This window comes from Manis javanica, chromosome 6, assembly GCF_040802235.1.
Source record: "Manis javanica isolate MJ-LG chromosome 6, MJ_LKY, whole genome shotgun sequence".
NCBI classification, from domain to species: Eukaryota; Metazoa; Chordata; class Mammalia; order Pholidota; family Manidae; genus Manis; species Manis javanica.
This window is the reverse complement of record NC_133161.1, coordinates 26,975,307-27,002,486: the sequence shown is the minus strand read 5'-3', so window position 1 is coordinate 27,002,486 and position 27,180 is coordinate 26,975,307. Positions and strand designations below refer to the sequence as shown.

General features: G+C 38.0%; 2 protein-coding genes across 4 annotated transcripts in view; both read right to left on the bottom strand.

The window, feature by feature from the left end:
- SLC13A1 (solute carrier family 13 member 1) overlaps window positions 1-27,180 on the bottom strand; it is a 214,807-nt gene that overhangs the window by 23,476 nt on the left and 164,151 nt on the right. The window contains exon 16 of one of the 3 annotated variants that reach the window (XM_037023453.2): window positions 2,866-4,338. The exons of 1 other annotated variant lie outside the window; for it this stretch is intronic. The gene's annotated coding sequence lies outside the window, so the exon portion shown is untranslated. Of the gene's footprint in view, window positions 1-2,865; window positions 4,339-19,499; window positions 22,854-27,180 lie in introns of those variants that run through there. One more of the 3 variants, XM_073238504.1, reaches the window with a different exon arrangement.
- On the bottom strand, window positions 13,533-14,770 carry TAS2R16 (taste 2 receptor member 16). The gene is given in 5 exon segments (XM_073239992.1): window positions 13,533-13,835; window positions 13,838-14,021; window positions 14,113-14,361; window positions 14,518-14,610; window positions 14,612-14,770. Coding segments are annotated over 5 exon segments (612 nt in total). The 5' UTR covers window positions 14,630-14,770; the 3' UTR covers window positions 13,533-13,767.

Here is a 27,180-nt window from a genome sequence, read left to right as displayed (position 1 = left end):
GAGTAGAAAAAAAAATTGGGTCACTAGAATTGCCTTGTGCTAACATCCCAGTGCTCTGTGAGGCCTGGTTATGGGATAGTTAATGCTGCTTACTATTTAATTTACTTCCTTATACATTCATCCAATAAATCCAGGTTGATTAGCATAAGCTGATCATAGTTCTTTCCCTTGTACAATGTGAATAGAGCTGGGTCCCTATAACCCTGGCAATGTCAAAGACACTGCCATGATCAGTGCGATGATAATGATAATGATCCTGGAAGAGGGTCTGGAAAGATCAGTCTTGTCCTACATGGGTTAGGATGAGGGCCCCCTGTTAAGGATATAAAATAGAAAAAATAGCATCTTGATTGAAAACTGGAAGATATTGTTTCTAATTCTAGTTTCCTCACCAATGACTTAAATTCCTGAAACAAGTCACCTACTTTCTATTCCTATTTTTTTTCTTTATCTGCTAATTAAGGAATTCGTACCAAAGAACTCAAAGATCTCTCCTGGCTCTCAAATTCTGTATCAACACACCCATGTCACCAGATTCTTTCAAGATCATGACGGCAGAGACTTATATACAGCTTCCTTTCTCTTGCAATTACTTCATTCCATTGCTACCCCCAAAACCACACTTTCTCCATTCCTTTAAATATTTTCCCTATTTCTCTGTTACCATCATTCACACTTCTTCCTGCGCAAACATTTGAATAGTGAGTAGGCAAAGTCCAGGCAACACTGTGTCTGTGGAAAAAGAGAGGATGTGTAGTGTGAGGTGTAGCATGTGTCAGTGTGAATGCGTGGGGTGTGTGGGTGCACATATGTTGGATACAGAGATTAGGGGATAGGAATAGTGAAGACAGGAAGTGAAGGTATGATGTTCGGGTGGTATTTAGGAATGTCTTTGGCGTTTACCTTCAAAAAGAACTTTATTCCTCTGGGATTCAGTAATTCTTCGGTATGAAATAAAAATGAAGCTGATGCTAAGGTTCTGATATTTGGGTCTAGAAAGTTATAGAAATTTGGTATAAAGTAAATTTTATAAACATAAAAGTACATTTATCTGTCTCTTACTTAATAATGTTGAAAGAATAAGGTCAAAAGACATTAAGCCAAAAGGCTACTGGTAGAGATTTCAATGAGGAATATTTTAATTTGTTCCCAGAACTTCAAAAGTCATAGTCACTCTCTAAATAAGCTAAAAGTAAAAGAAACACTTAATTATGAGTAGAGTTTCTGAAAAATGCAATTAGAGTTATTAAGTTTTTTAAAGATAATAACACAAAACATTCTGAATAAAAGCAGAGTTTTGTTTATCCCTCTAGCTACATGCATTTTAAAACTACATTATCTCCTCAAAAAACAATTAAAAAATAGAACTACCATATGATCCAGCAATTCCATTTCTGGGTATATAACCAAAGGAAATGAACACAGAATCTCAAAGAAATATCCACACTCCTCTGTTCATTATAGCATTATTCAAAATAGCCAAGATATAGAAACAACCTAAGTGCTCATCAACAGATGAATGGATAAGGAAAATGTGGCATATACATACAATGGAATATTACTCAGCCTTAAAAAGGAAGGAATTCTGCCATTTGTGACAACACAGATGGACCTGGAGGGCATTATGCTAAGTGAAATAAGCCAGACACAGAGAGACAAATATCATATGATCTTATTCATATTTGGAACATAAAATAACTAAATTCACAGAAGCAGAGACCATAAAAATGTTTGCCAGGACTCAGGGGGAGAGGGACATGGAGAAGGTGATGGTCAAAGGGTACAAAGTTTCAGTTATGCAAGATAAAGAATTTCTGGTAATCTACTACACAGCAGTACCTAAAGCTATAAATAATGTACTGTATACTTAAAATTTGCTCAGAGGATAGATCTTATGTGTCCTTATCACACAGAAACAATGACTGTAATGACAAAGGCAGTTGGAGGAAACTTTGACAGGTCATAGACAGGCTTATGGCCTTGCTGATGGTGGTTTCATGGGTGTATACTTACCTTAAAACTCATCCTATTGTATACATTAAATATGTATAGGTTTTTACTTGCCAATCATACCTCAAAAAAGTGGCTTAAAAATAAAATAAAATATTTAGTATTTGGCTTTTTCCAGAAAAGATTTGCTGACACCTGCTTTAGGGCATTCACTTTTCAACTTCAGTGTTCGTCTAAATGATTTGGAATACTCTAAAAATGTAGCTTCCTGGGTTCCACCCCTTGAAACATGAATTCAGTAAGTCCGTGGAGGCCTACGAATGATCATTTTAAACTTTTAGTTCAAATAATTCTGACTCAGATAACCTTGAGCCAGACATTAAGAAATACTGCGTAAGGGTCAACAATAAAATCTCAAGAGGTAGTTTGTAGGCAGATTCAAAGATCTCTCTGCAGTATTATGTCCCTTTCCCCCCAAATTAAAACCAACTCAATGCCTTTTGTATTTCCTACAAAACACAAAGTTCTCCTCATTAGGAACTCTCCCTTTTCTGTAAATGTAATACATTTGAGTCAAAGTATAGCACCCTGGACAGTTCACAAAGAGGCTCCCTCAAATAGGTTCAGTTTGAGATATATTCTTAAGAAGTTTGAAGTAATGATTTTAGTTTATGTTGGTCATGTGTTCATGAAAAAATTTTTATTTGTTCCTGCTCATATAATTTTATATGCATTAGAATAATTCATTTAAAAAGGTTACCTCTTGTCCTTGAATATTTCTAAAGGAAATTATTCATGTAAAAATAAGTAAAATATTTTGCTTAGTTTGCTACCAGCTTCTAAAATTTAATATAAAGTGAATTCAATATTGAGTTTCTTCCATTTATACCTTCAGAAAGGAAATTATAGTTTAACAAGCACACAGCAGCTCCTTGTATTTAATACTTTATTGTTAAGGATCAGGCTTATCAGACCTTGATCTTCAGAAATGATTAGCTAGGAATACAGAAATGCTCTTCAGGGCAAGAAATTGTGAAACGAACAATGTTCTAAGGCTGTGTTTCCCCAATAATTCTGATCTAACGCATCCCATAGGCTTGATATAAAAGTGAACGTTCTGAAGACACTCTCCTGGAGATTTGTTAATCTGAAATGGTTCCCAGGAAAGTGTATTTTTAATAAGAAGACAGATGATTCTTACGATAAGAAAAGTTTACCGAACACTGTTACAAGGTTACAAATTACTAGCCAGTGGTAATTATTATAGGCTTCAGCACTTAAGAATTACAGAAAAAGAAGATAGGCTGTGTTCTTCAGGCATCACACTTAGATGCTCCCGATTTCTTCTTCACATGGATGTCTGTTTCTGGTAAGAAACTAGAGATGCCTGATCAGAATCTGTCACATCACTTTAGCTCTTTAGCTCTTTGGTGCTTATCACCTTTGGCTTAGATGTATTGAGTTGTTAGGTGGGGCATTTCTGTTTTATAACTATCCATCTTTTAACCTCCTTGCAAAAAAAAGGATAGGCCCGGCCTCCCCTACTATGCCCATTTTATATATCCTCATCCTGTGACTACTAAATTTGTGTAGTGTTGGAGTAAAGAATCTCTTGTATAATATACTTCTCTCTATAGGCACATATAAAGAACAAATTACTTGTTTGGTGGTTGGTTGGAACAGTGAATGATTTTCTAACTGAGGACAGGGAAGACTACCTATGGTGTTTTTAATGAGAATCAGGAATGGGGTATACAGTTTGAAAACATTCTTAATATTATAATTTTTTATTTGTATACTTGTGGAGAAAATGGAAATTTCTGACCAGGATTTCTGCCTGGTCTCAGTATCTCCCATTGTATATATATAAGAGCCTGTTGGCACATATATGGGATGTTTACTGGGGACAGAGTGGCTGGTCAGTCATGGGGGCACCGGCCTAGGGGAGGGGTGGAGAGGAAACACCGTCTGTCCTCTCCTCAGTGCCTGGGACATAATTGGTTGGGGTATCCCTCAGTTACCACAGAGGCCTGCCCACGGAATTCTTCTCAATGCTAGGGGTGGGAAGTAGAGAGCTGGGAGAGCAGGCAGAGAGCAGTGAAAGCATGGGTGCAGACAGCTTGGAGAGTGGACAGGGAAGCCTGGAGGGAGAACTAGGAGATAACGGTGGCTAGCAGAGGAAAGCTCTGGAGCCCTGGTGCTAGGAGACGATTAAGCCCATGGGGAATGGAATGGAGCAGCGCTGGACCCAGCTGCTTGTACACGGCTGGGTATTGCAGTGAGAATAAATGTGTTACGAAGTCCTTTTAAGCCCCCAACTTGTCCTTGTCTTTATTTTGTTTCATCAAATTCATAGAGAAGTTGCCTGGAGTGCGGAGCCCCCTTCTCCTGGAGCAACAATAATGAAAGAAAAACAATTATTTCTATGCTTTTCATTTCAGCTGAAATAAAAGTGCAATTGTTATTTTTTCATTGGTGGGGATATGCAGAAGACATAACAGTTTTTAACTAGACAGTCTCCTCTGGAAGGAATATAAAGAGTGAAATTTTAATTTTAACAACACAGGACATGGGGTAAAGATTTTATCTACGATATATGGCTTCTAATATACTCCCTCCAATGTTCAGATTCTGCGATTTTTCAAACATTCAGAATGTCTTGTTTTGAAATATTATTATTCTAATCACTTTTCTCCATTTCATTCCTCCCACATACATGTCTGATTATATATAGTATATACAGAGTTAAGGAGAAAAAACCCCCTGGAGTTATGCTCACTCCTAGGATGTAGGAAGTTGGAAAGAACAAGCTTCCTTCTATTAATAAGAGCTGGATAAATGACAAATCATGACTTTTCTTGAGCCCATTAGAGACCTCAGGACACAAGACAACTGAACAATCTGACACTCACGGAGGGACAACCTCCTCCAAGGAGAGAAGGGGTGTGTGGAATGAATCACCTAAGGTAGAACAAGGTAGGAACAGATGTCAGCCCCCACACCTACAGCCTGACAGAGGATGGCATCCTGATTCTAGATACAAATGTCATTTACCTCAACCTTTACTATTCTACATGAGATATCTGTCATTCAAACAAAAATTATGAAACAAATAAGAAAAATAAAATCACTCTCAAGAGACAAATGACCCAAATGTGGGAAGTATTAGACAGGGAAGGTAATTGTTCTTTAAAAATAAACTGATTTTAAAATAGTTTTAGATTTACACAAGAGTTACAAAGATAGAATGAGGGGAGCTAATACCCATTTTTCTTGTTTGTTAATTAGGATCCATAGGATTTGTATATATAGTACATTGGTCACAACTAAGGATCTAACAATACATTGCTAATAACTAACCTCTGATGTTTATTCAGATCTTATTAGTTTTCCCTTTGGTCCCTTTTCTGTTCCAGGATCTTACCAAAGATATCACACTGCATTTAGTTACCATGCTGTTTTAGCCTCCAGTGGTTTGATAAACTGGACACTTTTGAGGAGTATTGGCCAGATATATTGTTGAATGTTCCCCAATTTAGGTTTACCTGGTGTTTTTCTTCTGGTTAGACTGGTTTTTAGGAAGAAGACCACTGAGGCACAGTGTCATTCTCATTACATCATACCAAGGGCGCATGTTATTAACATGATATAACACTGATGAGGTTAACCTCTATCATCTGGCTTAGGGAATATTTGCTAGGGTTCAATCTGTTCAGCTTTTCACTTGTTGTTAGGATGCAGTGGTGACTTTCATGCTCCTTAAATATAGAACAGAAAACTGGAAGCCCCTCTTGTGTTATTCTAAAAAAAAATTGATTTCCTCTCTATTTAAAATTGATTTGCTTAGGGTTTTGTAAAGTAGTCTCATAATTTTTTTAAAAAAGTTTTGTTTTAATTGTTATATCTCTTTTGTCATTTAGAATTTTGCATAACTTTGCTTTTCCCCTGCTTCTGGATTAATTAGCTAGTGACTTGCCTATTGTGTTAAATTTTCACTATCACTTTTGGATTTTATTAGTTTAACTCTTTCTGTTTTCAAATCGATTAATCTTTGCCTTTATCTTTAGTAATTCCCTCTTTTCTTCTTTGTATAGCTTTTTGAATAGGTTGCTTAATTAGTTAATTTTAATTTTGTATTTGTATTTCTGCAGGTGTTTAACACTGAAACTGGAGATGATTAAGCCCATGCTGGGGAGCGGGAGGGAGCAGCGCTGGACCTTTAGTTATATTTTACAGATGTTTAGTTATATTTTACAGATGTTGTATGTCATATTTTCATACTTGCTATTGTCAATAAAATTTGAAATCTTGACTTGTGTTTTTTCTAGATCCAAGAATTATTTTATTAACATGCTTTTTTAAATTTTTATGTGAAAGGGCTCTTTTAAACATTTTTTATTATTAATGTCTAGGTTTATTGCATTATCTCAAATAGCACTGTTAGTATTATTTCCATTTTCCATTAATATTGGAGCTAGTATTAAACTCCAATTTACAGAGTTTCCTAGCCCTCCCCAAAACTGTATGCTGCCCAAAAACTCATAGTAAGTCTCTGTCCTCAAAGCATCTAGAATTATTTTCATTGTCTGCAGCTAAGAACAGTGACATAGACAATGAGAGTAATAATCCTAACTACTGGCAAGATTATTCTCATATAACATCTCCATGAGGTTTCCACATCATAGGTTCTGGTTCTGTTCCTTAGCTTTGTGCACCCAGAGACCCATTCCTGTCAGTTGTCTGGGGTGGTCAGGTTGAGAAACTGACTCACGCTGCTGAGACGGACAGAGACAAGCGGGATTGAGCTGGGTATAAATGCTAATTAATTGATCAAGATGTCATTTAATTTCTTCCTATATACAAGCTGTCTGATCGATCTTAAGCCTGGGTGAAAAAAACTGGGACTGAGTATGAATATGACAGAAATGAACCCTGCAGACACCAATATATACCAAGTGACAAAAACATGGCAATAACATCAGAGTCTCCAAGTGAACAGGTCTTTGAAGTCTCCCATCTGCTTCCCAGGGGATGCTCTGAGGATGGTGGCAACGGGGACACGTAATGCCAAATCCTAATGATGAGTGAGTGAGCAAAGCAGAGCAAAGCAGAGCAAAAACTGGAGGCATTTCTAAGACCCTGAGACAAATCTCAGCCTGAAGGACTTTTCAACAGGATTGACTGACCAGATACAACCCTACCAGGGGCAGACCTGGATGAACATAATGAAGTTCAAATTTGTAGACATTTATTTTGAGACCTGTTTTACTTCTCTTCCCAAGTAATATGTTACAATCTGGATTCTGTCTAGACCTAAATCCTGAGGTTCCGTTAGAGGATGTTTTACCCAACCATTTTGTAGTTAATTCTTAGGTTATTACATTTCGAGCAGAAGTAAGGAGGAGAGTTGATTTCTTGTATTACCCTTCAGAAGACAATCTTATAAGTTCTTGAAGTGGGCCCCATTCAAACCATCAGGCACTGACAACACTAATCTGTCAATATTCTCTAGAAATATCTACCTACACACTCTATCTTTAGACTTTAAGAATGAAGACTTGTGAAACTTACCTTTCTTCTAATTTAAAACTTAAATTTTGAGATCTCTTTCCCTCTGCAAACACAAGTGATTATTTTTAGTTATTTTCACTGTATCTTGGCTGTATTTCATTTACTTACTTAGGAAATATTTTAAGAAAAATATCTTTAAAATATATCATTTAGGTTCAAATTTAGAGAAAAAAATTACGGTAAGGAATTGATCTCTTATTGAACCAATGTAACGTGCCATGTTTCATATATCTTATCTAAAAAATTTAGTTATATAATTACATATTAGTTGTATATTAGTTATATATATATATAGTTGAAGAAACTTGGTGCTGCTTTATAGGTTACATAACTATATCCTTGCCACTAAACTGGCAAAAAAATCTGTTGACACCTAAGATCAATTTTGTAAGTTTTGCTAAAAATAGAACAAATAATACTAAAGAAATGTTGTTTTGGGACATGGCTAATAGGTAGTGAATGAGTCTCAAGGATTCTGTTTAAAGCTCTTTTAGACAGTCCAAAGAAGATGCATTTTTTCCTCTTCCTATTAGGAAGCATTTTGAAATTATAAGTAGTTATGGGAATAAGTTATTTTGTACTGGTTATAAGTACATATTCCTGTAGGCTTTATACAAAATAGTTTCTGAAACTTTTTTCTTTAATATGTGTTTCTGGAATAAAAGTAAATCTGGATAATTTTAAAAAATTGGTTTGTAATTGCAGTTATATCATGATTGCTTTATTGCTACACTACCCATGCCATTATCCTTGGAATCCTTCTTTATATGTTCTTGCTCTTTATCTTTAGCAATACCAATTTTGGAAAGAACTTGCCATAATTTACAACAGAAATATAAGAACAATAAGGACCATTAATACAAGAATAATAACACCATTAACAAAATATAAACACAATACCAGAATGGGAACGAAAGCAGAACTCATTGTCATGAGTTCCTAGGTATAGAAAGTTACTGTGACTAAGCCACAAATCTAAGGCTACTCTATCTGGATTTGGGTAGAAGGACTTGTGACGATTGTGGTGACAAGAAAACCAAGGATCATCAGTGGTAGAGCAGAGCCTGACCTTTGCTTTAGCTCCTTCTGAGAAAGGAATTTATCTTAGGGTTTTTTGTTTTGTTTTGTTTTGTTTTTGTTTTTTTAATAAGGGGAATGTAATACATCATACCTGACAAGCAACCTCAGAGAAAATGTAGAGAGTTTCCCCAGCTTACTGACTTGTATGTCCCATGTAACAAATTTATTTGAATAGGCCAAGCTCAGAAGAAACAAGTTTTTCTCCAACCTCTGCCTTCAGACATATTTCAGAAATCATCCTTTCTCACCTCTTGGTGGCATTAGACAGCCTACAGGCTTCTAAGGCTCATCTAATTTTCAGGTTTTGAGAAATGTAAATGAAAACACCAGTCTCACATCTAATTATAATCTTCATCTCCTCCCCATCTCAGGGCTGATGTAGAGGTTGGAGGCCAGCAGGGAAGAAAGTGGGGATTCAGTGATTTGCTCCCTCTACTACCTCCTTTCCCTTCCTCTTGCTCTTATAAGACCATGGAGTTGTGGGCCTGGGAGAAATAAATTAAAGTCTACTTGCCTGGCACTATGGTGATCTGGCCTCCACTGGGGAAGGAGACCAAATGCAGGCTGCTTCCTGTTCTTCAAGACCCTGAGAGGATTCCTGTACTTCATCACTCCTTGGAAAGGGAGAGACACTTAACTGCTCAACTCCTCTCAGGCCTTGCCTCATTGAGGAACATGCCTAGCCTGTCTCTGCCTAGTTCTCTTAAAACAGGAAATGGTCAAGGCTGATGTTAGAAGTCTCACCATGGGTAACAGGACTCATATGCAAAAATCTCTTGGAGAAGAGCCTTCATTCCCAGGAGGAACACAGGTGGCTAAGGCTGCCATTCCATCTATGTTATTTCAAATAGTGTATAGTAGGTTAACAGTAAATAGTTATGGAGTAAATGAGATTCTGTGGCAATTCCAAATTCCAGAATTCAGTGTTGTTACTTATCATCTATCCCACAGTCATCATCACCACTTAACAGTAACTGTATTTCTTGGGTGTAGACCCTGAATAGCCAATGCAATCCTGAGAAGGAAGAATAAAGTGGGGGGGGCGTCTCACTCCCCAACTTCAAGCTCTACTACAAAGCCACAGTAATCAAGACAATTTGGTACTGGCACAAGAACAGAGCCACAGACCAGTGGAACAGAATAGAGACTCCAGACATTAACCCAAACATATATGGCCAGTTAATATTTGATAAAGGAGCCACGGACATACAGTGGGGAAATGACAGTCTCTTCAACAGATGGTGCTGGCAAAACTGGACAGCTACATGTAAGAGAATGAAACTGGATCACTGTCTAACCCCATACACAAAAGTAAATTCGAAATGGGTCAAAGACTTGAATGTAAGTCATGAAACCATAAAACTCTTAGAAAAAAACATAGGCAAAAATCTCATGGACATAAACATGAGTGACTTTTCATGAACACATCTCCCTGGGCAAGGGAAACAAAAGCAAAAATGAACAAGTGGGACTATATCAAGCTAAAAACCTTCTGTACAGCAAAGGACACCATCAATAGAACAAAAAGGTATCCTACAGTATGGGAGAATATATTCATAAATGGCAGATCCAATAAAGGGTTGACATCCAAAATATATAAAGAGCTCACATACCTCAACAAACAAAAAGCAAATAGTCCAATTAAAAAATGAGCAGAGGAGCTGAAAAGACAGTTCTCTGAAGAAGAAATTCAGATGGCTAACAGATGCATGAAAGGATGCTCCACATCGCTTGTCATCAGAGAAATGCAAATTAAAACCACAATGAGATAACACCTCACACCAGTAAGGATCGCCATCATTGAAAAGACAATCAACAATAAATGTTGGCAAGGTTGTGAAGAAAGGGGAACCCTCCTACACTGCTGGTGGGAATGTAAATTAGTTCAACCATTGTGGAAAGCAGTATGGAGGTTCCTCAAAATGCTCAAAATAGAAATACCATTTGACCAGGAATTCCACTTCTAGGAATTTACCCTAAGAATGCAGCACTCCAGTTTGAAAAAGACAGATGCACCCCTATGTTTATCGCAGCACTATTTACAATAGCCAAGAATTGGAAGCAACCTAAGTGTCCATCAGTAGATGAATGGATAAAGAAGATGTGGTACATATACACAATGGAATATTACTCAGCCATAAGAAGAAAACAGATCCTACCATTTGCAACAACATGGGTGGAGCTAGAGGGTATTATTCTCAGTGAAATAAGCCAGGCAGAGAAAGACAAGTACCAAATGATTTCACTCATATGTGGAGTATAAGAACAAAGGAAAACTGAAGGAACAAAACAGCAGCAGAATCACAGAACCCAAGAATGGACTAACAGTTACCAAAGGGAAAGGGACTGGGGAGGATGGGTGGGAAGGGAGGGACAAGAGCGGGGAAAAAGAAAGTGGGCATTACGATTAGCATGTATAGTTTGTGTGGGGCACGGGGAGGGCTGTACAACACAGAGAAGACAAGTAGTGATGTTTCAGCATCTTACTACACTGATGAACAGTGACTGTGAAGGGGTATGTGGGGGGGACTTGGTGAAGTGGGGAGCCTAGTAAACATAATGTTCTACAAAGAAAACAAAAGGACAGTATCAGGATGTGGTTACTCTCAGGAAGCCTGCTGGGAAAACTTCACCTGATGATCCCCACAACTGGCCCACAGGTACACCCGATACCCTGTGTTCTAAACCCACACAACCCTTAACTCCATGGCTGGCTCTTTGTGCTTGGTTCCAAGAGTGTTGGTGCACGTAACAGGGAGCACACGCAGGGAGATACCACACTCCTGAGCTGTAGCACTGCCTTCTAGAAAACAAAACGGAAGTTTCCAGCAGCTGGCCTGATGCATTATTAAAGCAAGAGAAGACACACAAGCTTCAGAATTCTGCCATGAGAAAGAGCAAAAAGCATAAAGCCTTATCCTTATAAAGCCTGAGAAAGCATCAGAATATACATCAGGACTAAGGAAAGTATCAATTACTTATAGGCAACTAGTAAAGACTGAAGGAGGTGACAGCTGCTTCAAATGTGAAAACAGCAATGCAAACTTCCAAAGAACATGAAAAGTCAGGGAAACATAACATCACCAAAAGATGACAATAATCCTCCAATAACAAAATCCAGTTACAAGATTGTGATTCATCCAATAAGGAATTCAAAATAGCTATTTTGAGGAAACTTAGTGAGATATAAATAACCCACAAAAGATAAATCAGTGAAATCAGGAACTGATACAAAACAAGATGAGAAAATTAACAAAGAGATAGAGAACCAAACAGAAATTCTGGGGCTAAAGAATTCAATGAATGAAATGAGAAAGTGCAATAGAGAGCATCAACAAAAGATTAGAAGACAGAACTCGTGAGTTTGAGGACAGGAACATTGAAGTAACCCAGGAAGTGGTTGCGGAGGGGGATAAAAGGAAAAAAAAATGAAAGAGTGAAGAAATTCCAAGTGATGTTTGAGACATCATCAAAAGAACAAATATCATTTGAACTGAAGGAGAAAAAAGGGAGAATTGGGCAGAGAACTTATTTAAAGAAATAATGGCCAAGAACTTCCCAAATCTGGAGAGAGATTTTGATATTCAGTTCCTAAAACTCATGGGTCACTCCATTATTTCAATTCAAAATTATCTTTTCCATATACATTACAATGAAACTCTCAAAAATTAATGAGCAAATCTTGAAAGCAGAAATAGAGTAACGATTGTAACCTGCAAAGGATCCCCCACCAGGCTATCAGCAGATATCTCAGCAGTGACGTTGCAGGCCTCAAGAGAGTGAGAAGATACATTCAAGTGCTGGAAAAGAAAAGGTTGCTAGCCAAGTATACTCTATCCAGAAAGTTATTCTTCAGAAATGAAGGTCATAAAGACTTCCCCAAACAAAAGCTGAGTTCATTGCCACTAGACCTGCCTTACGGGAAATGATAAAAGGAGTTCTTTAAGCAAAAAAAGAAAGGATGTTAATTAGCACCATGAAAACATATGAAAACATGTAACACACTGGTAAAGGTAAATATATAGTCAGTTGCAGAAAAGTCTAATTCTGTAATTGATGGTGTGTTAACCACATAAAAGGTTAAAAGACAAGAGTATTAAAAACAATGATAGCTCCTATCATTTGTTAATGAATACACTATATAAAAAGGGGCAAATTATGATATTAAAAACATAAAAGGGAAGTAGAGTAATAAGAGACAAATAGTAAGAAAAGACAATAAAGTTTATTATATGATGATAAAGGCATTGACTCAACAAGAAGATATAACATATGCATACCCAACTTTGGAGCCCTTAAATATAGTAAGCAAATACAGTAGATCTGAAGGGAGAAATACACAAAACAATAATAAAAGGTGCTTCAACACTTTACTTTTAACAATGGACAGAAAATTTTCAGAGAGAAAATTTATAAGGAAATGTTGGACTTGAACGATAATTTTGATCCAATGAACCTAACATGTAGAACATTCCATTCAATAGCAGCAGAATATACAGTCTTCTCAAGTGCACAGCGAACATCCTCCAGGATAGATCATATGATATACCACAAACCAAGTGTTAGCAAATTGAATAAGGTTGAAATCATACCAGGTATCTTTTCTTATCACAATGGTATGAAATTAGAAACCTGCTACAAGAGGACACTTGGAAAATTTACAAGCTTGTGAACACTAAACAGCACAAGCCTGACCAACCAATGGGTCAAAGAAAAAATCAAAAGAGATATTTAAAAATCTCAAAACAAATGAAAATGGAAAATATACCAAAACCTATGGGACACTGTAATAACAGTCCACAGAGGAAAGTTTGTAGTAATACATTAATATGTTAAGACATACGAAAGATCTCAAAAAAACAGCCTAATTTTATATCTCAAGGAACTAGGAAAAGAAGAATATGCTAAGCCCAAAGGAAGCAGAAGAAAGGAAATAAGGAAGGTCAGAGTGGAAAGAAATGAAACAGAGACCAGAAAAACAATAGAAAAGATAGGTGAAATTAATATTTTTTGATTTGATATTTGAAATCAATGTCTTTTTGGAAAGATAAACTTGATGAACTATCACACAGGGTACTGTGCAGAGTACTGCTGCTTACTGGTATTAGTTGTGTCACTGCAAAGTCCCACGTGCCCAGGGGTCGTGCCCCTGTGCTCAGTCAGCCTCTAGGCCCAGCACCTTACCTTTAAAGCCCTAATCAATGTAGGGCCACTCAACATTAGTGAAGTGGAACAATATAGACTCTAGCACAGATGACAGCTTCCCAGGCACAGAACCAGGACTTCTCATCAAATGGGATGCTTATAACAGAGATGAGGAGGGTCAGGAAGCAAGAGGGGAAGAAGCTGAGGAAGATGGTGTGAGACATCAGGGCAGGGGACTGAGCTCTCATGCCGGAGGTGCAGTGGCCAGCATTGTGGGGTGGCATTTACTACAAGCATTGGGAGAGTGAGGCCAAGTGCGAGACAGTGAAGGCCAGGAATGGAAGGAAAGAGTGGCCATTGCAGTCATTTGTTGATACATAGCAAAACCGGCTGGAATATCTTCAGTCGTTCAATCACAGTCCTGTTCGTAGAGAAATACCCTGTAATGATGAACTGAACTACGATGTGATTCCTAATAGCTAAAGGGATGATTCACACACAAGAAATCAACAGAAAAGCCAGCAATGGCCAGGGAATCAACCTCAAAATTCTTTACCTGAGCCAGAAAAGAGAAGATGGGTGAAAGAAGAGACTGACACAGTAAGAGGCAGTAAACTAACTGGTTAACCATCAAGTAAGAGTTTTAGTAAGTTCCCACATCATTGATAAGCACCAAATACATAGGGTTGAAACAGGAGCAAAAATTGTACAGCATCAATGGCAGAAGTCCAGGCTGGTGAGAATCACACCCACAGCTGACAGCCATTTGACCTACACCCACTCTCCGCCCAGCACTGTGGCAATTAACCTGTTCTGCACAATTGTTCCCAAGGACTCGAGCTCATGGGTGATTATGAAGAGGCCACGTGAGCTGGATAGGCATCACCCTTCTTCTCCAAAGTATCTTGGGCTCAGCATCTCTGCAACAATTCCCAGGCAGGGAACAGTCTGCAGGTCCTACCACTGTCTCACACAAGAAAATACCCTGGAGGCACGTTTCCCCTGGTTCATTGTTGACTGCCGTTTTCCTATCTGCAGGATTTCTTTATCCTTTGCTTGCTGGTTTGTTATCAGGCCTGGATGCAGGGAGATGTTTGAATGTGACTTCCTGCTCCTGAGATGATTTGATTATTTCCATAAAACGCATACCTATTTCATAACCATATTTATTTCCTCTTTATCTGACCTAGGTATCTAGTTTATTTCTCCATCTATTTTAAATGATACATTCACTCTTTTAACCAAACATCTGAACTGCAGGAAGGATTAATTCTTTCCTGTCCATTCATGTCTAGGGTAATATTTCTATATCGCTAATTAAATGCCGTAACAATGTGAACATCAGAAATCCTGTTTCCTCACCTTTCATAGTAGCTGGGGGGGAAGATGCTACAACCGAAGTGTGGGTACAATTACTTAAAATAATACAGAAAAGTCTTTACTCTGAGATACCACCTACAAAATTGCTGAAACTCTAGACCTTCAACTATCCTCATCCAATGCAGGCCACTTTCATAACTGCCCGTTGAATTCCTGGACTCAGGGAAATCACTGCACGCTCTCCATTGTGCCCCACAACCAAGGTGTGGCATTTTTAGCTGCTGTTATACCAGTTCCAATGCCTTGAGCATAGGCTTTATGTATCCTTGGAAATGGTTCACCTTTCACTAACATCAGTGTTGTTTTTTAGTCTCCTTACATGACTAGACATTTTTTTTGGTCACTGCTCATATTACTCAAGATGAATTAGAAGAGGGCCCTCTTAAAACAATTTTAAAAAATTAGGCCTACCAAATAGGGACACCTAGAAGCTTGTTCTCTTCATTTATTTATTTACTGTCATTGAGCTTCACCTTCTTTGACCAGCCGGTGGAGACCAATGGAGTCACTGATGGTGGTAACTTTAAATGCCTCCAACCCTGATGTAATCTGGTTTTGTAAAATTACAACCCATTAGTTATTTCTGGAAGTATCTCCTGTGAGTTCATAAGCAAGTCTGATCCTAGTGGATGCTGGATGGTCTGACCTGTCAGGCACCTGCTGAGGATCCTGCACTTTCTAGCTGCTTCCCTTTCCAGCAGCACACCGTGGCCTCTGCCACACCATTCCCCATGCTACGTGCCTGCTGCTCTAAGCCCCATCCCTGCATGTTGTGAGCTTGAGCTGAGCAGCCAGCAGTCTGTGGTGAAGCAGAGCTGTGTTCATACTGAGCTGTTCAAGGGGAATGGAACATTGACTCCTTGCTCTTCTATCCTTTGTAATTTCACCACAGGCATATTTGATTTGCTGTTGCCCAAACAACTACAATAGTACCCTTATGAAGCAGAGTCTTTTTCTGTCTCAATTCTGGGACAACAATTCTGCATATCTAATGTCGCTGGCATGGCAGTGAACGTGGTGGTGTGTGGTACCTTGGAACATAAGGATGGTAATTGAAAGGCTCAGAGCAAAAAGACCACTGTATGCATGAAACTTGTAAATCTGTAGATGGTGGGCACTGTTTTGGACACGGGACAAACTACACATTACTTCTAAGTATGTAGGAATTAATTCATAGCTATATAGGCAGACTAGAGAATGAATTCAGTAAATGGGTTCAGGAAAACAATTATCAGATAGACACCGAATATTTAATTAATGGCTTAAAAAATGAGAGGAGAGTTCTAACAATTACTAATTGATGAAAGAGACAAAGTGAAAGTTATTGAAGCTATCTGTGATAAGCGCCAAATCTGTATGGACTTTAATCATTCAAGGAAGAGAAAACAGAAGTAATCAGACATGAAGGTTAGAATTCTGTAAGCAGGAAACCACTGAATTCAGGATGCAAATGTAAACCATAGTTTTAAAATATTATACTATGAAACAATATTAGAATACATCTTCTTTGCCTTCTCAGTGAAATGTAAAACCCAAGAAATTAAAAAGTGATACAATAAAACAGTAGCTTGCAATTAAAAGGTGAATTAGTTGAGATGTATCCAGACATAAGAATTTATTCATTCTTTTGCATGTGTATATACAGTTTTCCTAATACCATTTGTTGAAGAGACTATGTCTCTCTCTTCTTTGTCAAAAATCAGCTAACTGTGCATACTTGGGTTTATTCCCTGGCTCTCTATTCTGTTCTACTGGCCTGTGTTTATCTTTATGTCAATACCATACCATTTTAATTACTGCAGATTTATAATATATTTTGGAACCAGAGTATGTGATTCCTTCCACTTTTACTTTTTTCTCAAGATTGTTTTAGCTCTTCTGGTTATTTCATGGTTCCAAATGAATTTTAGGATTGTTTTTCTATTTTTATAAAAAAAATTATTTCTAAGTATTTTATCCTTGATGCTACTGCAAATGGAACTGTTTTCTTAATTTCCTTTTAGATGGTAGGATGACTATTAAAAAAAAACTAAAGATAAGTTTTGGAAAGGCTGTAGAGAAATTAGAATACTGTTGGTGGGAATGTAAAATGACATAGCAACTATTAAAAATAGAATGAAGATTCCTCCAAAGAATAAAAATAGAACTGCTATATGATCCAGCAATCGCAATATATACTTTTGGGTATATTCCCCCCAAAATTGAAATCAGGATCTCAAAGAGAAATCTGGACTCTCATGTTCATTGCCAAGAACTGAAAACAACCCAAATGTCCATCAGATGAATGGCTAAAGAAAATATGGTATATTATATACATATAATTATTCAGCCTTAAAAAAGAAGTAAATCCTGTTACTTGTGACAACCTGAATTAACCTGAAGCACTTTATCCTAAGTTTATTTTACTATTTAGTCACAGTAGGATGAATACTGCCTGATTCCAATTAAGAGATATTCAAAACAGTCAAACTCACTGAAGCAAAGACTATAACAGTGGTTGCAGAGGCTGGATAGTGGGGGAAATAGGGTGATGTTATTCTATGGGCATAAAGTTTCAGTTATGCTGGAAGAGTAAGTTCTTATGATATTGTTCATTCAAAATTTGGTAAGAGGACACATCCCATGTTAAGTGTTCTTATCACAAAAACAAAACAAAACAAACAACCAAAGGGACACAAGGAAATTCCGGAAGGTGGTGCATATGGTTATTACTTTGATTGTGGTGATGGTATTCCAGAATTTGCATGTGTCTAAAGTCATCAAATTGTACATATGAAATATGTATAGTTCTTTGTATATCAATTATACCTCGATAAAGCTGTAAACATTTTAAAGATAAAAATAAAATCAGTAACTGAGCCCAAAGTTTCATCCTTAATACTCTGAATTGTCTGGGATGTAGCCTGGGTATCAGGATTTTTAAAAAATCACCCCACCTATTTCTAAAGGACAACTCAATTTTAGACCCGTCGCTTCAGAGCAACCTCTGTGGAGGAGATACGTGCATGTGTGGTAAGAATAACAAAAATGCCATATGGATTTTTACTTTGAAAACCATCTGTAGGGCAAGGTGAACTGTTAATTGCACAAGACTTTAGGAGTTGAAAAAATGACAGAAGTGTCCCATTCTCCAGGAAATATTTCTTGTCAGTTCATCCTATGAACTGAGCCCTCTTTAAATATATTTTTCCCTCAGTGCATTCACACAATATGAGTTTTGCTGGAGCTTTCTTAGTTTCCAAATTTGTAAATATGCATAAAGTTCTTCTATCACCCAAAATTCTGTTGTATTGGTTATGTCAGAAAAGCCACAGCTTCTCTGTGACTATAAATGAAATGTTTAATGCTACATACATCAATATTTTCAAAGCATTCACCAATTTTAGTATTTTTGTAATCTAATAGCATTAGAGCCTATACATTATAAAAAATGTAGGACTATGGCTTCTAAACAAAGCACTTTCTGAAGATCCTATGAAGATTCATATCCTATATACCTCTTTTAGCTGCTTTGTGCCATATAAATCCAGAGATAATTCAGCTTTGGAGGGACCTTAAACCTCTTGCTCCTGCACTTAGTAGGGGAAACTTGTTTTCAGCCTGTGACTCAGTCTCACTTTTCCGGGTATGTATCTGTGCTGTGGAGGAAAACTGTATCCATCTTTAAAGACAGTGGGAAAAATGATTTCATCCTCATTGCAAAATTTAGAGCAGCTTTTGTTTATCTGCTTCTCCTTCATAACTCCCTTACCTAAAAAATGGAATTCCTTCCCCCACAGGCTTGTTGTGGAGTTTTGTGCCTTTAACTGCTTTTAAAGTAACTCCAGGTTTGTCAAAACACAGTGGATTAAGATGTTTCACAATTAGCCAAACACATTGTATTCCTGTGTTACTAGAATTCAGTAACAATCAGAATTGATCTTCATGTGGAACAACTTCCAAATGGACAGCATTTAAAAAGACTGTCTAATAGTAACTAATGTGGTCCACGCAAAGGGTTAGGGAGCATTCTCTCTCTTATTCTTAATCCTCCCACCAACCTGTGTGGTTTGAAGCAAATTATTTCTTTTTGTTTGCTGTCTATCTCATTCTTCTTTTTTTATATTAGTTTTATTTTGGTATCATTAATCTACAATTACATGAAGGACATTATGTTTACTAGGCTCCCCCCTTCACCCAGTCTACCCCCACATACCCGTTCACACTCACTGTCCATCAACATAGTAAGATGCTGTCAAATCACTACTTGTCTTCTCTCTGTTGCACAGCCCTCCCCGTGGCACCCCCCCCACACTATACATGCTAATCGTAATGCCCCCTTTCTTTCTTCCTGCCCTTGTCCCTCCCTTCCCACCCGTCCTCCCCAGTCCCTTTCCCTTTGGTAACTATTAGTCCATTCTTGGGTTCTGTGCTTCTGCTGCTGTTTTGTTCCTTCAGTTTTCTTTTGTTCTTATACTCCACATATGAATGAAATCATTTGGTACTTGTCTTACTCTGCCTGGCTTATTTCACTGAGCATAATACCCTCTAGCTCCATCCACGCTGTTGCAAATGGTAGGATCTGTTTTTTTCTTATGGCTGAGTAATATTCCATTGTGTATATGTACAACATCTTCTTTATCCATTCATCTACTGATGGACACTTAGGTTGCTTCCATTTCTTGGCTATTGTAAATAGTGCAGTGATAAACATAGGGGTGCATCTGTCTTTTTCAAACTGCAGTGCTGCATTCTTGGGGTAAATTCCTAGAAGTGGAATTCCTGGGTCAAATGGTAAGTCTATTTTGAGCATTTTGAGGAACCTCCATATTGCTTTCCACAATGGTTGAACTAATTTACATTCCCACCAGCAGTGTAGGAGGGTTCCCCTTTCTCTGCAACCTCGCCAACATTTGTTGTTGTTTGTCTTTTGGATGGTGGCCATCCTTACTGGTATGAGGTGATATCTCATTGTGGTTTTAATGTGCATTTCTCTGATGACAAGCAATGTGGAGCATCTTTACATGTGTCTGTTGGCCATCTGAATTTCTTCTTTGGAGAACCATCTGTTCAGCTCCTCTGCCCATTTTTTTAATTGTATTATTTGCTTTTTGGTTGTTGAGGTGCGTGAGCTCTTTATATATTTTGGATGTCAAGCCTATATCGGATCTGTCATTTATGAATATATTCTCCCATACTGTAGGGTACCTTTTTGTTCTGTTGATGGTGCCCTTTGCTGTACAGAAGCTTTTCAGCTTGATATAGTCCCACTTGTTCATTTTTGCTTTTGTTTTCCTTGTCCAGGGAGATATGTTCATGAAGAATTCACTAATGTTCACATCCAAGAGATTTTTGCCTATGTTTTTTTCTAAGAGTTTTATGGTTTCATGACTTAAATTCAGGTCTTTGTTCCATTTTGAATTTACTTTTGTGTATGGGTTTAGACAGTGATCCAGTTGCATTTTCTTACATGTAGCTGTCCAGTTCTGCCAGCACCATCTGTTAAAGAGATTGTCATTTCCCCATTGTATGGTTATGGCTTCTTTATCGAATATTAATTGACCATATATGTTTGGGTTAATGTCTGGCATCTCTAATCTGTTCCACTGGTCTGTGGCTCTGTTCTTGTGCCAGTACCAAATTGTCTTGATTACTATGGCTTTGTAATAGAGCTTGAAGTTGGGGAGTGAGATCCCTGCCACTTTATTCTTCTTCCTCAGGACTGCTTTGGCTATTCAGGGTCTTTGGTGTTTCCATATGAATTTTTGAACTATTTGTTCCAGTTCATTGAAGAATGTTGTTGGTAATTTGATAGGGATTGCATCAAATCCGTATATTGCTTTGGGCAAGATGGCCATTTTGATGATATTAATTCTTCCTAGCCAAGAGCATGGGATGAGTTTCCATTTGTTAGTGTCCTCTTTAAATTTTCCTAAGAGTGTCTTAGTTTTCAGGGTATAGGTTTTTCACTTCTTTGGTTAGGTTTATTCCTAGGTATTTTATTCTTTTTGATGCTATTGTGAATGGAATTGTCTTCCTGATTTCTCTTTCTATTAGTTTATTGTTAGTGTATAGGAAAGCCACAGATTTCTGTGTGTTAATTTTGTATCCTACAACTTTGCTGTATTCTGATATCAGTTCTAGTAGTTTTGGAGTGGAGTCTTTAGGGTTTTTTATGTACAATATCATGTCATCAGCAAATAGTGACAGTTTAACTTCTTGTTTACCAATCTGGATTCCTTGTATTTTTTTGTTTTGTCTGATTACCGTGGCTAGGACCTCCAGTACTATGTTAAATAACAGTGGGGAGAGTGGGCATCCCTGTCTTGTTCCCAATCTCAGAGTAAAAGCTTTCAGCTTCTCACTGTTCAGTATGATGTTGACTGTGGGTTTATCATTTATGGCCTTTATTATGTTGAGGAACTTGCTTTCTATACCCATTTTGCTGAGAGTTTTTATCATGAATGGATGTTGAATTTTGTCAAATGCTTTTTCAGCATCTATGGAGATGACCATGTGGTTTTTGTCTTTCTTTTTGTTGATGTGGTGGATGATGTTGATGGATTTTCGAATGTTGTACCATCCTTGCATCCCTGGGATGAATTCCACTTGGTCGTGTTGTATGATCCTTTTGGTATATTTTTGAATTCGGTTTGCTAATATTTTATTGAGTATTTTTGCATGTACGTTCATTAGGGATATTGGTCTGTAGTTTTCTTTATTGGTGGGGTCTTTGCCTGGTTTTGGTATTAGGGTGAAGTTGGCTTCATAGAATGAGTTTGGGAGTATTCCTTCCTCTTCTATTTTTTGAAAAACTTTAAGGAGAATGGCTATTACATCTTTGTATGTCTGATAAAATTCTGAGGTAAATCCATCTGGCCCAGGGGTTTTCTTCTTGGGTAGTTTTTTTATTACCACTTCAATTTCATTGCTGGCAATTTGTTTAGATTTTGTGTTTCTTTTTTGCTGAGTCTTGGAAGGTTGTATTTTTCTAGGAAGTGGTCCATTTCTTCTAGGTTTCCCAGCTTCTTAGCATATAGGTTTTCATAGTAGTCTAATAATTCTTTGTATTTCTGTTGGGTCCGTCATGATGTTTCCTTTCTCATTTCTGATTCTTTTGATGTGTGTTGATTCTCTTTTTCTCTTAATAAGTCTGGCTAGAGGCTTATCTATTTTGTTTTTGGGAGGAGATTCCCACTGTCCTATTTACGCCGCCATCTTGGCTCCGCCACCCTATCTCATTCTTTAAATAAAAATCATAGCACTAATTTTGTGTATTGTAGTTAAATTATAATTTAATACTAAAATGCCACCAGCAGAAAGCCTCAGGTAAAATTCTGATCAAAAGGAGTTAAACACCACCACACCATCATCAACAAAATCACTGTGATTCAGGTGACGTATGTATCTCCACTAGGCACTGCCTGTTTCATCATTTTCACCAGGTGCTCTCCCTAGTGCTGTAGAGCTTTGAACACTCAAGGTGCAGAGCTTCTGATTGTCAGTGGTAATGTGGAGGACAGTAACTTCCCCCTCCTCCTGTTACATTCAATTAGAGGGGTTCCAAAGCCAAACGCATGCTCCAGAGCCTCAGAGATGCCTCATTCACTTTGAGTCTCTCCCTGGGCCACGTGGAAGTCCATGAGGCCGGCAGGGCTGAGGGCAGGATGATAAACACCACCTTCAGACACTCCTCTCTTGCAGTGCATAAAGCCATAGTTCCTTTGGATTAATGGCATCATTATTGCCTGGAAAATAGTTAAATATACAAATTATTGGAATCCAGACCTACTGAATGAGACCTATTGAATCAGAAATTCTGGGAGTGGGACCTGACAATCTCAATTTTAACAAGCCTTCTAGGTGATCGTGGTGTTTGATGAAGTTTGAGGTCATTGGTTTAAACACATTACATGTTGCTCCTTCTAGACCTGCTATGACTCAGGTCCTTGGACACACAGACTACCTGGGGGCCACTCCTCAGGATGCTCCTGTTATAAATAATTTGTCTGATTCCAATGGAAGACACAACTTTGGCCCAATCTGAGACTCTGTCAATATATATAGAAGACGTGAGGTTTTTGTTTTTGTGTTCTATGATGTTCCACTGTGAAATTTTCCTTATTCTAATTTTGGGGCACTATAATATTTCTCAGAAGTCCAGTACCTTAGAGAGAGGTTTTGGAATAACCATTTACTTAATGATACATGGTAGAGGAGAATGAGAGACAGATGGGCTACTGAAGATCTGGAGAAAGTTTCACTTGGTTTCCTTCTGAATCTTTCACACCTCCTGGTCTTTTTCCCATTTCTGAATTCAGAGTTTTTCAGAGGCTGCCTGAAACTTCTTTGCCTCTGTAAAGAAGTGTCTGCCAGGACTATGTCCCTGGACTTTAGAAGCAATCATTTCTCAAGGGTAAAGATGTAAAACACATGCCATTATCCTGCTAGAACTACCTCCCACCCGCCAAAACTTCATACCCAAACACACAAAGTACAGAAGGCTAAAAGCTATTGAATTCCCTAGGTTCAAAGACAAAAAGGGCATTGACAGTGTAAACTGCTTTTAATCAAGTCATATCTGATAATGTTTGTCACATATTTTCCCAAAATTTCTAATGCTGGAAATATAGGTGAATGTCCAATTTGACCCAGTGTCTTTAAATCAAGTTGCTCCATCCATTACAGGACTTAAAGTCAATAAAAAGCTTTACTCCAACAATTTGACAGGGAAATGTACATGAAGCAGAAGTTTATTGATAGGTTTAGAACTCCCTATGTGAACATATCCAGGCAAACAATAAAGAGAAAACTATAAAACACAAATACAGGAGACACAATTTTCAAAAAAAATTATTTTTCTATAAGGTTTAAATTCTAAAATTAACCATAGGTTCCATATAAAGCAATGTTGTTAGAAGCAAAGAGGATCCTGTTCTTATTAATTAAATTTCATAAACTAGCAAAGGAAACAAACACAATTTAGCAGGTTGTAGCCTAATTCATAAGTGAGAAAATTTCCTATAGAAAGATAAAACTTTCGTCCAAAAAATAACTGTGTTCATTCATTCAGCAAATATTTGTTAAGCATCTATTATAAGCCAAGCTCTCTTCTGGACTCTAGGGAGGGGAAAGAGAAGGAGTTTGGATATATGAAGTTTGAAATGCTAATTTTAGATACTGTTTTAAGATAATGAGTGGACAGTTGAGTATAAAAATCTATAGTTCAAAGAAAAAGTTTGGGCTAAAAATATAAATGTGGGAGTGCTTGGCAAATAAAGATGTTATTTAAAAATATGGGGCTGCATCACTATTTGCAAATGACATAATAGTATATATAGAAAACCCTAAAGACTCTACAGAAAAATTACTAGAATTAATAAATGAATTCAGTAAAGTCACAGGATACAAAATAATATACAGAAATCCTTTCCATTTCTATGTAAAATCAATGAACTGATAGAGAAATTAAAAACTCAATCCCATTTACAATTACATCAAAAAGAATAAAATGCCTAGGAATAAATTTAACCAAGGAGGTAAAAGACCTGTACTCTGAAAGCTATAAAACATTGATTAAAGAAATTGAAGAGGAGGGTGGAGCCAAGATGGCAGCATGAGTAGGACAGTGGGAATCTCCTCCCAAAAACATATATATTTTTGAAAATACAACAAATACAACTATCCCTAAAAGAGAGACCAGAAGACACAGGACAACAGCCAGACCACATCCACACCTGCGAGAACCCAGCACCTGGTGAAAGGGGTAAGATACCAGCCTCAGCCCGGCAGACCCGAGGCCCCTCACCCCAGCTCCCGGCAGGAGGAGAGGAATCGGAGCAGGGAGGGAGAGGGAACCCAGGACTGCTGAACACCCAGCCCTACCCATCCACACCAGAGCGCAGACACAGTGCATGCGTGGAGGGCTGGAAACTAGGGAAGCAGGACAGTAAGACCTGTGAGCGGGTCCCAAAGCCGGCACCCCTGTGACAAAGAAAAGCGAGTGCTTTTTGAAAGTCTTAAAGGGACAGGGACACCACGGCTGGACAGAAGCATCCCGGGTCACAGTCCAGCACCTGGAAATTCCAAGGAACTCTGGGCACACTAACCCCCCAGGCAACAGCTCTGAGACCCATCACAGAGGTAAACACCCAAACAGCCCCCGATCCATTACCCCTCCGGGGCCCCACCATAGCAGAGCAGCAGCCTGAGGCTGGCCACGCCGACAGCAAGGGAGCTTCCTCCATACTGGCTGGGCAAGATACAGAGACCCAATCTACACGCAATTGCCCAACACAAGCCACTAGGGGACACAGTTGTCCCAGTAAAGGAAGGCCAGGAGCCAAGTGGAAAGAGTCTTGACTCTCTCAGCTGACAGACAAGTCAATAGCACTCCACTGCTACTAACAACATGAAAAGGCAAAAAAATTTGATCCAGACAAGACTAACCCAGACAGCTTCAACATCTTCTACATCTTGCCCTGAGAAGGAACCTGGGGAGATAGATTTAACCAGTCTTCCTGAAAAAGACTTCAAAACAAAAGTCATAACCATGCTGATGGACTTGCAGAGAAATATGCAAGAATTAAGGAGGGAGAATACAGAAATAAAACAAGCTCTGGAAGGACTTCAGAGCAGAATGGATGAGATGCAAGAGACCATTAATGGACTAGAAAACAGAGAACAGGAATGCAGAGAAGCTGATGCAGAGAGAGATAAAAGGATCTCCAGGAATGAAAGAATTTTAAGAGAACTGTGTGACCAATCAAAATGGAACAATATCTTCATTATAGGGGTACCAGAAGAAGAAGAGAGAGAAAAAGGGATAGAAAGTGTCTTTGGAGAAATAATTGCTGAAAACTTCCCCAAACTAGAGGAGGAAATGTCCTCTCAGACCACAGAGGTACACAGAACTCCCATGACAAGGGATCCAAGGAGGGCAACACCAAGACACATAATAATTAAAATGGCAAAGATCAAAGACAAGGAAAAAGTATTAAAGGCACCCAGAGAGAAAAAAAGGTCACCTACAAAGGAAAACCCATCAGGCTATCATGAGACTTCTCAACAGAAACCCTACAGGCCAAAAGAGAATAGCATGATATACTTAATGCAATGAAACAAAAGGGCCTCAAACCAAGAATCCTGTATTCAGCACGATTATCATTTAAATATGAAGGAGGGATTAATCAATTTCCAGACAAGCAAAAGTTAAGGGAATTTGCCTCCCAGAAACCACCTCAAAGGGCTTCCTACAGGGACTGCTCTAGATGGGAGCACTCCTAAAAAGAGCACAGAACAAAACACCCAACATATGAAGAATGGAGAAGGAGGAATACAAAGGGAGAGAAATAAAGGATCATCAGACCATGTTTATAATAGCTCAATAAGCAAGTTAAGTTAGACAGAAAGATAGTAAAGAAGTTAACCCTGAATCTTTGGTAACCACAAACTTAAAGCCTGCAATGGCAATAAGTACATATCTTTCGATAATCATCCTAAATGTAAATGGACTGAGTGCACCAATCAAAAGACACAGAGTAATAGAATGGATAAAAAAGCAAGACCCATCCATATGCTGCTTACAAGAGACTCACCTCAAATCCAAAGACATGCACAGACTTAAAGTCAAGGGATGGAAAAAGATATTTCATGCAAACAATAGGGGAAAAAAGCAGGTGTTGCAGTACTAGTATGAGACAAAATAGACTTCAAAATAAAGAAAGTAACAAAAGAAAGAAGGACATTACATAATGATAAAGGGCTCAGTCCAACAAGAGGATATAACCATTATAAATATATATGCACGCAATACAGGAGCACCAAAATATGTGAAACAAATACTAACAGAATTAAAGGAGGAAATGGAATGCAATGCATTCATTTTGGGAGACTAAAACACACCACTCACTCCAAAGGACAGATCCACCAGACAGAAAATAAGTAAGGACACAGAGGCACTGAACAACACACTATAACAGATGGACCTAATAGACATCTACAAAACTCTACATCCAAAAGCAACAGGATACACATTCTTCTCAAGTGCACATGGAACATTCTCCAGAAGAGACC